We start from the raw sequence: 10,528 nt of genomic DNA on the forward strand, positions 1-10,528 counted from the left end.
AAAAGGCATGGGTTTTGAGCCAGATGGTTGTGGATTCAGGTGGATGACCCTATTACAAAGGGAATTTCATTTCTCTGAGCTTCGGATTTTTTGACTGTGAGAAGTATATAAGACAACCTTGCTGGAGTTTTTTTGCTGAAATTATTATAACAGTAAGTTCTGACAAAGCAGAGAGGATCAACCCATGTGCATCTCCCTCCATCATTGCCTGTCTTCCAAATGACACAATTCTCAGGGAATGTTGGTCTTGTTGATTAACATCTCATGAGGAACAGTCAGCTTGATGTAGGTTTCTGTCAGCCCCCATATTAGGTATGCTACAGGAGAGAACAGATAGCAAATGACTATCTGCTGGTATGATTCTCCTTGCATGTGGCTAGGTGGAGAGTCACCTGGTGGCCCGCTTCTGTCTGCGCGTGTCCACATTCTCAACACAGTAGCCAGAGCAATGCCACACAAGTGTGAATTAGATCATTTCAACCACGGAACGGCCTAGAATGTTACTGTCCAACATGGTGGCTACTAGCCACATGGGGCTCTTTAAATTTAATTTCAGTAAAAGTTAAATGAGATTAAAAGTTCGGCTCCTCAGTTACATTAACCATATTTCAAGTGCTCAGACAACTCCATGTGGCTAGTAGCTACCATACCAGACAGCACAGCTGCAGAACATTTCCATCCTCACGGGAACTTCTACAATGCTCCAACTTAAAATCCATCCCTGTCTGCTTGCTTCTTTGACTTCGTGTTTTACCATTGTTACCCTTGTTCTCGCCACTCTAGCCACCATAACCTCCTTGATGTTCCTAAAACACAGTGGGCAGGTCTCCACCTTGGAGTCTTTTAAATGTCAACTTTTCACCCTCCAACACACTCCAGGACTCCTTCCTCTGCTCTGTTTTTTTCTTGCTACAGAAATTCTTCTAAGTATTTTTAAGTTTGCCTTTTAAAAATTTTGTTTATATTCTGAATCCTTAACCTCTAATGTAAACTTTATAAGGGCAGGGATTTTTTTGTCTTGTTCACAGTATGTCCCCAGCATCTGGGACAGCGCTTGGCACACAGCAGGTGCTCAATAAATAATGTCAAACAGATGAAAGTTGCATCCAAAAGTACCTGCAAAAGTTCTCTCGATCAGGTTATAGACAGGAACTAAATAACACAGCCAGATGCCTCGGTGGGAGACTCCATGTTATCATAATTCTTAGAAACCACAAATTGAAATGTAAACAGGATGTTGCCTTTCAAATGGTCTTCCTACCTCAATAAAGGAAATTATCTCTGGTCATGGAGTTAAAAATAACTAATGCCTTGACATCCATAAATTTAATAATTTAAATTCCTCATTCTAAATACAAATTTTGAACTTTGCCCTAATCAGTGTTTTGATTATTATTGTTATTAATTTTGAACAGCCATTTTTTTAATCTCCCTCCGTCCCCTCTACTCACCCCAGTCTAGCTTCTTGTAGAGGTGCTAATGACATGCTGGGATACAGCAGAAAGAAAGGCAGTGGGAGGAGAGGAGAAATAGGAAGCAGGAGAAATCCACTAATTGGACAATCAACCCTGAATAACGGACGTTAATTGTGATGCTCCTTCTTCAGAGCATCACAGTGAATCCTTTATGAAAACCTCCAAGTTTCTTTCCAGTTCTGAAGGGTTCTGATTTCATGAAGTGCATGTCTCCATCCTGCTTGTAATTGCTCCCCTGGAGTTTGCTTGTAATTTTTCACCTACAGCTTTAGCCTAAGTCTTCTGACCACTGGTTGTGGGGACAAGCTGGCCACTCTGCACATATGTCCCTTTCCAGAAATTCCCCAGTCCTGCTATTCTGTTTTTTTTCTCCTCCTTATTACCTGTTTCCAGAATGTTCTATGAAGACAGACTTTCACATTGTTGAGTCAGGGTCAAGCTCACTTGAAAAACATAAGGTTGTATTGATGTTCCTTCTTTGGTCCTTTCTCTCTCTCCCAGAGAACTCTAGTGGAGGTATTTCTCTTGTCACCAAGCCATGAGACATTCCCTGGTGTGTTAGAATCCTAATGCTCATTAACTCTGCTTAGGAAATAATTCTGGAAAACTATCACCAACAGTCTCCAATGTCTAATTTCACCTACCTGATGGGTAAAGAAGACCCAGAATGGACAGTAGTCACCTACACAGTGATACTTTAAACTGACAAATGTCATTCAATGTACTAACAGACTGTAAAAGCCAGCACCCCACATTTTCCAGGGCTTCTGAAGGTTCCGTAAAAAATCCAATGTTTCTAGTGCCAGTTCCCACTGATCGGAGCTTCAGATTTAACTCTGAAATAAGCATTCTGACATTATCAAAAGTACTGTCCTGTTGTCATTAAAAATAACACTGTCTTAACCTTCCCCAAATTTCCCCTGAGAACTTTTATCTTTGAACAAACCCTCATAAGACTAATCCCTGTGCACTAACTATATTTAATTTTTCCCCATCTTGGACAACTGACAGTGCCATTCCTATTATGAAGAGACGGTGTAGCAAATAAGGACAGTCCTTTGTGGGTCTCTCATGAATGTGTGAAATCAGTGAAGTTTCCTGTTTTCCTTCTAGCTACCAAAATGGTTTTTTAAAAGAGAACTTCATCCCACTATCTATTATATTCTGGTGACAGGCCAGTCCCTGATTTTCTTTTCTTATTAAAAAGAAATTTTCTTATTTTTAAGTGTTGTTTCATGGAGAGATACAAAGCCCAGAGCCCCCTTCTCTTTCACAGGCCCTTATAACAGGGTCTAATGTGCATCCATTATGAGAATTCTTTTTGTGTGGTGAGAACAGACTCATGTGTGGATCAAAAAGAAAAAATGTTCTCCCATTAACACTTCACAATACTGTTTGCCTCCAAGGAGGATAAACAGGATTATGCATCATTAATATTATTTAGAATAATACCCTTAACATACACATCCCACTTGACAAAGCAGCATCTTTTACGTTCCCATGTTCATCCTGTACCCTGGTCAAGGCATGTGAGGAGGGCAGTTACCTTATGTCAAGAGGTCAAGAAACTGGAGTATTGAAAGGCCATGCAGAGTCCCCAGGTTCTGATCTCATTGGTGACACATCAGGGACACAGACCATGGCACAGCAAAGCCTAGATTTAAATGAAACATGCTGGGGTGCCTGGGTGACTCAGTTGGTTAAGCATCCCACTCAGGTCACAATCTCAGGGTTGTGAGATTGAGCCCCATGTTGGGCTCCATACTCAGCGTGAAGACCGCTTGAGATTCTCTCTCTCCTTCTGCCCCTTCCCCCCCACCCTCTCTCTAAATTAAATAAATGCATTAAAAAAGTAAATTAAACATGTACTGTTCTGCCACCCTATATTCTAGGTCTTCAGAACAAGATCAATAAAAGGTCATGTTCATGAGGTCAGACCTTTCAGAAAATTCTGGAAACCACCCTCATAAAACTCTTTAAATAAACCCAAAGCCACCCAAACCCCACTTTTCTCACATTAGAGTAGAATGCTCAAACTCAAATGGAACCCACAGAAGAAAACCTGTCCACCCTGGACCCACTGCTTCCAGTTCCCCATAAATCACCTTTGCCCTACAGAGTGAATCCCAAAAGTCTCCAGGGACTGTACTCGCTGCAAACGTAATTCCCTAATTGACATCTTCTCTACATAAAATGTATAGTTGTTTGGGCATGAATCCATACACTAATTTTGAGAATGAGTCATTTATTGAAAAAACATTAGCAAATATGAAGGGTTCTCAGTATTCAGGACCTTGACCCCTGCATTTGGGAATCCTCAGCAATGTCACTTTCTTCTTCCTCATTCCCTCTGAGTCTGTGGTCAACATAACGATTCAATAGCTAAAGTAAGTTTACACCCACCATGAAATAGAAGCAGAAGAAAGAGTATATATTAATGATTTCACAGAGACACAGATGCCTGTGTGTCACGCGCACACACCCGCCCTCCCTGTTGTAGATTGGCCTATGCCAGGTGGAACGGTTTAGCTTTAATGGGAAGATGTCAATCTGTGACTACATGTCTCATAACAAAAAATCTTCCAGTATCAAGCCGGGGTCCTGGTAAACTCACGGCAAGAGCACAGACTTGGCCCACTAGGGGCCTTGAACCAGCTCACCAGATGTCTAATTAATGCCCACTGTCAGCTGCTCAAATGTCACTGATGGAGCTCTTCTCTCCGCAGCCACTGTTTTCATGATAAAGATTACGCGTTGATGTCACTGTGCTCCTGGGTCAATGTGGTGGTGGGTAGAATGACTGCCATAGACCGAGCAGCCAAGCACGTGGTGCTTTCCAAAAAGGAAATCGTGCCCTACGACCACCTCATCCTCTGCACCGGACAGCAGTACCAGGTGAGGCCGCACACGGAGGTCTCAGTGATTAATGGTCCATGTGTTTACTGGGGCACACATTCTAAGGGTTAGGAGCAAGCCTGCCCACCGGGACAGCTGCCACTTTCTTCATAAAAGTGCCCGCAAGGCCTGCACACACGAGCAGAATTATGTCCGAAACCCCTCCCGGAAATCCATTCCAAGAAAAACATTCTGCTCAAGGGTAAAAAATCACAGCAAGTTGGAGAAATGTCATTCTTTAAGCTGTTGTCCAAAAGTCTAACACTTCCTGCTTACCAGAGCAGAATCCAGACACAACCCGGCATGCGTTTGTGGTAAATTAATTTATGCCTCAAGAGGCTAACATTTGGCGGTGGTGACGGGCTCATGCGAAAGTATTTCAAACATGCGCACCTTCTGTCAACCCTTATTTTATTTTGTCTCTCAGTTATAAAACTAGGAAATGTGACTGCTTGATTACCCAGTGACCATGCTTTCCATTTGGATTAAATTCTCAAACCACATTTGAGGAAAGCATTGCTGGATACAACGGAAGCTGTTCAATGTCTTAAGGAAGCGAATTTTAATATTCTCACTTTGCAACACACATTAGCATTTCATGTGGTTCACAAAAATAGGGCATTTCTTTAATGAAAGGAGATTGACTTTGTAATTCAAAGGGGTCTTTTCATTACATTTTCTCCCGGGAACTTGGATGGGCCTTCCCACGGTGGGTTTGTTTCTGACAAGTATGGAGCAATCCGCCCCCACCCCAGGCACTAACATGCTTTGTCGGATGCTGGGTTAGGCCATTTTGTGAATGGCCGTGGATTTGACAACGGGAAGAGTGTGCAGGTTTTCTTCACAGAGCCCAGCCAGGAGGAGGCAGCACGTGGTGGGGAACAGACAGCTGAGCAGCTCCCAGCATCACTTACTAAATGTTCTGAGCTGTGGTTACATGTTGACATCAGCTAGGACACTTGAAATATATCCATGCCTAGGTCCCACCCCCCAGAGGCTCTGTTTTAATTATTCTGGGGTGGAGCCCAGTGATCAGCATTAACACAAAACAAAACAAAACTCCCAGATGATTCTAAGCTAAGGCTAAGAACCAGGACTTGAATTTTCTTGACCTAGAATCTCTCATCCATACCTTAGAGCAGCACTTCTCACACCGTAATGTGCACCCACAGCCCTTGTGCGTCTATCTCGTAAAATGCAGATTCTGAGCAGGGGCTGGGAGGCGGCTGATATACTGGGGTTCTAACAAGCTTCCAGGTGAGGCCAGCCCTGCTTGTGAGCGGGCCACACAGAGTACAGCTCAGCCTCTGAGGGATTGCTTTTCTTTCTTCTCCTCCTCCTACCGCCCCCACTACTGCTGCTACTAAAGAAATTCAGTTTTCACAGTGCAGAAAAGGATTTTTTTTTTCTGGTTAAAAGATAAACACAAACTAGAGGAATACTTTATTTTGATAGTTAAGTATTCCTCTTTTTAAACATTAAACCAGAAGAAAACACCGTATACCCCTTAAGCTTGTCCCCCCCACCGCTCCCCCCACCTGCCCCACGGAGTTCCAGCTGCTGCCTGGGACCATGGACTTTGGAAAATGTGAGTGGAAGACCCGGCCAGCTGTCCAGAGACTCGGGCATCTGCCCATGTGTGTCCAGCTGCCCCTGCAGCTTTAGTCTGTGGCACATTAAGCTCTTGCCCTTTTTACAACGGGAAAAATGAAATGAAGAAGTGATAAAGGGAGTTCCAATTTAATTTTTCCAGAAGGACATAAAAATTAAAGGTACATAGAGTGATACGAAAAAGGCTGCTGAATTCACTGGGGAGTGCTTCCAGTTCTTATGTATTTTCCTATTTCCTTCTCTTCAACTCTCCCATGGTTTTGTCCCAATTGTGTGATTTGAAACAAAAATTTAGTGGTGAAAATAAAGCTTAAATCCAAATCAAGAAGACAACGTATTATAAAATATCATTACGAACTTTAACCTCTAAATAGAACTTTAAATGGCATGAGTCATTCTAATATATTATGCAGTATTTTTGATATCTAAATACATGCCATTTAATTTTTTATCAGAAAATCCATGCACAAAGTAAAAGATTAAATTGGGCTGTGGGCCTGTGTGTGAGGCAGGCTGGTCTCTACCTTCCAAGCCCTCTCTCTAGGGGCAACCGCTTGGAGGCATTTCTGTTGTTAGTTCCTCAATGGTTACCCCCTCAGAATGCCAAATAATGTGTTTATAGAAGTTTTATCTTTGATCTATCAACTCCTGACAATATCTATGACCTTTCCATTTTGGAAGATGAAGCTTTATCTAGCTCATATTCAGTACCCTCTAACTCCCCTCCCCACCCTGCCTATTGATTGGGTTGTTTTTTGTTGGTGGGCACATGCTGGTGCTCATGCACAAAGCCCTGGGGTAGCTTACAACTGAGGTCCTGGGCCGCTTTCCATGGCACATGGAGAGCCATGGAGAGACAGAGAGATGCCTCCCCAGATGCCTGATTTTGGGTCTTCTCAACAAGAGGAAGAATAAAGATGTGTTAACTCACAAGGACTCTTAAAGGGGTGATGCTCACTGGAAGCCAGCAGGTGGGACAAGAACATCCCACCAGGGAAGAGAGCGAGTTGGGATGTTAGTTATATTGAGCGTGGTGTGGGTCAGCAATATGATGTGGTCTCCACAAAGGCTAATTATGTCCTTGATGGGGTAAATAAGAGCAGGACATCCAGAATGGTGCAGCCCCAGGTGAGAGCCTGCTACAAACAACTAAAAAGAGAGGTGTGTACACCGCTTTGGCTCTTCCAATGTAAGACCTGAGAGGTACTCCCCAAGGTCCTAGAGCAACACTTACTGTGAAGAGACCTCATTGGGTTTGGGATGATTAAAGGGGGAAAATAACATCCCAAGAAATGGGGACTATATTTCCTCCCCTTGAATCTGGGTAGGCTTGTGACTGTTTTGACTGATAAGAATACAAAGGAAGTGATGTGGTGTGACTTCTGAGGCTGGGTCAAGGGCAGGGTCTCCTTGTTTGTGGCGACAGTGGCTCCTGGAGCCCTGAGTGGCCATGGAAGAAGTCCAGCTGCCTACCCTGTGATGGCCATATTGGACATGCCATGCACGGGTTCTCCAGCTGACAGTTCCAGCTGAGCCCAGCCTTCCAACCATTGCTGACAAGTACCAGACACGTGAGTGAAGCCATCTTGGGCCCTCTACCAACTGAATATCACCAAGTGACTTCTGTTGTTAACAGATGGAATAAAGGAATTGCCCAGCCAAACCCTACCCACATTCTGGCCCACAAAATCATGAAAAGTAATAAAATGGTGATGGTTGTTCAAGTCACTGTTTTAGTGGGAGTTTGTTGCATAGCAGGAGACACCTGGAACAAACGATAACATGGAATGAGGGAAGGGGAACCACATTTGGAAAAATCAGAGACAACACTCTTGACAATATTCCAAAATGTGTGATTCACACACATACATGCATATACATGCACACACACTGCAGGAACTGTTCATCCTCCTTGGTACAATTTGATCTCCCAGCCTCTGAAATGGATGCTGAAGCCATCTGAAGAGCAGAAGCTGAGCTGAGAAGGCCACAGAATTATTAGGTGAAAAGGAAGATGGGTAAGAAAGGATTGAAATTAAGTCCCTATCAAGAGACAGGACTGCTGCTGCCCAGGGTTAGAGGCTGAAGACAAAGCACAAAGCTCCCTGGAGGGCAGAGGCAGAGGCCAAAGGGCAAAGGATACGTTTGGCACAAGAGACGAGAAGATGTGATCAACATGGTGGCTACATATAGATCATTGGTTTTCCCAAAGAAGACACCCTGACAAATAGAATAGAGACAGTAAAGATATGCTAGAAGAAAATTTTCCTTACCTAAACACCATTTTGTCCAATTGGGCACATTTCAGGCAAAATCAAAGACAAAATTTCTCAGCCAGTTATTTTCTGATGAAATTTTGGTTCTGTGGGAATGGTAGGGAAAAAACGCACAAATTTCAAGAGAAAAATAATAGATTACCAACCGTTGAAAAATCAAGCCATCTATTACTATTTGAACAAAAAGAAGACAGGCACCCAAAAATTACCTTTTCAGAAGGAAATGGCATAAGAACATGAAATGAGCCACACAGAATTTTGAAGAAACCATGGTGATTCAATAATTATATGCCCACCTAAGTCTCTCCTATTTGAAGACAGTAAAAAGCTGTTGTTCTGTGTGTGAGGCCTCAGAAGAATTATCTTCTTCGTTCTTTAATGTGTACTTCCAATAACTGAGGCAGAAAGGAAAATATGGGACTTCACAATAGTTTATTTTTTTTATTTTGAAATTTTATTTTTTTAATTTATTTTCTTTTTACATATATTTTATTCTTTTTTTTATAATAATTTTTTATTATATTATGTTATTCACCATACATACATCCCTGGTTTCTGATGTAAAGTTCCATGATTCATTAGTTGCATGTAACACCCAGTGCACCATGCAATACGTGCCCTCCTTACTACCCATCACCAGCCTGTCCCATTCCCCCAACCTCCTCCCCTCTGAAGCCCTCAGTTTGTTTCTCAGAGTCCATAGTCTCTCATACTTCATTCCCCCTTCTGATTACTCCCCCTTCTTTATCCCTTTCTTCTCCTACTGATCTTCCTAGTTCTTATGTTCCACAGATGAGAGAAACCATATGATAATTGTCTTTTCTCTGCTTGACTTATTTCACTTAGCATGATCTCTTCCAGTGCCATCCATGTTGCAGCAAATGTTGAGAAATCATTCTTTTTGATAGCTGAGTAATATTCCATTGTATATATGGACCACCTCTTCTTAATCCAGTCATCTGTTGAAGGGTCTTGGTTCCTTCCACAATTTAGCTATTGTGGACAATGCTGCTATGAACATTGGGGTGCATATGGCCCTTCTCTTCACAGTTTAAAAAGATAAGTGACAAGCACCAAACAATTAAAAAGTTTGTAAGTCATTGGTAAGTCTGAGAATAAATACAAAATGAGTAATAACAAACCTTAATCTAAATCTAATTAAGACCAAGTTGTTTGAAAATAGGGAGAGAGGTGGCCAGGGAGAAATAAGAATTGTCTTAAATGGGGAAACCCAAAGGTAATATTTTGGTCTTGACTCTCATATGTAGAAGGAATAAGATCAATGAATGCTTTTGAACAGCACGAGTAAATTCACCTTCCAAACCCGGAAGAAGATAAGACAGGAGAAAACATCATTCCTGTAAGCACAGGGAAGAAAACAAAGAAGCAGCCACAGTGTTTTCAACAAGCATAAACCAGAATGGCATTAGGAAAAACAACAGTTGCAACGGTGAATGCCACGGTTTTACACTGTTCTGTTACGACAGCATGGCTCTGTGTTTGTACCAAATTCAAAATACAAGAGAAATACCAAAACAAAATGACACCCAAAGTTTCCAAATGAAACAATAGTTGAAAGTGCAGCAGCAAAAGGTGTCACACAAATTCAAATGGCTATTGGAAGCAGCAGCAAGATTAGTATCCTATAATAAAGCAGAATTAATTGGAGAAAGAAAAGCATTAATGTCGACAAAGGGTACAATTTGCAATAACAATGCAGAGGTGACGAGCTCGTTACATGCTGAACATGTTCATGTCAAAGAATATATCACAAAACCAGAGGTGCCTGGAGTATTTGTTTCTTGGGGTCACATTTAAGATGGGAAAAATCAAGCCAAAGCACATCCAGAGACTCCAAGTTACCCCAGATATTTAGACACAGGGGTGAAGATTCAGGATGGCTGTCCTCAAATACTTGAAGGGCATGTACATGCAGAAAACAGATCAGACTTTATGTCATTGCCTGGGAAGCCAATGGAAGACAGACCACCAGAAGCGATGGGAATATAGTGCTTACTTATCCTATGAAACAACTTCCTAAGAGTCAGGGTCCTGGGGAGACTGGGTGGTTCAGTCAGTTAAGTGGCCGCCTTCAGCTCAGGTCATGATCTCGGGGTCCTGGGATCAAGCCCCATGTCTGGCTTCCTGCTCAGTGGAGAGCCGGCTTCTGCCTCTCCCTCTGCCGCTCCCCACCACTGTGCTCTCTCTCTCTCTCTCAAATAAATACATAAAATCTTAAGAACAAACAAACAAAAACAGAGTCAGGGTCTC

General features: G+C 42.4%; 1 protein-coding gene across 5 annotated transcripts in view; it reads left to right on the forward strand.

Annotated features, from left to right (window-relative positions):
* The window catches only part of CFAP61 (cilia and flagella associated protein 61), a 293,467-nt gene that overhangs the window by 187,232 nt on the left and 95,707 nt on the right, over positions 1 to 10,528 (forward strand). For all 5 annotated transcript variants that reach the window (XM_011225478.3, XM_034641778.1, XM_034641779.1 and 2 more), the window contains one exon: positions 4,202 to 4,370. In XM_011225478.3, coding sequence (XP_011223780.1) covers positions 4,202 to 4,370 — 169 coding nt within the window. The remainder of the gene's footprint in view (positions 1 to 4,201; positions 4,371 to 10,528) is intronic.

This window comes from Ailuropoda melanoleuca, chromosome 13, assembly GCF_002007445.2.
Source record: "Ailuropoda melanoleuca isolate Jingjing chromosome 13, ASM200744v2, whole genome shotgun sequence".
NCBI classification, from domain to species: Eukaryota; Metazoa; Chordata; class Mammalia; order Carnivora; family Ursidae; genus Ailuropoda; species Ailuropoda melanoleuca.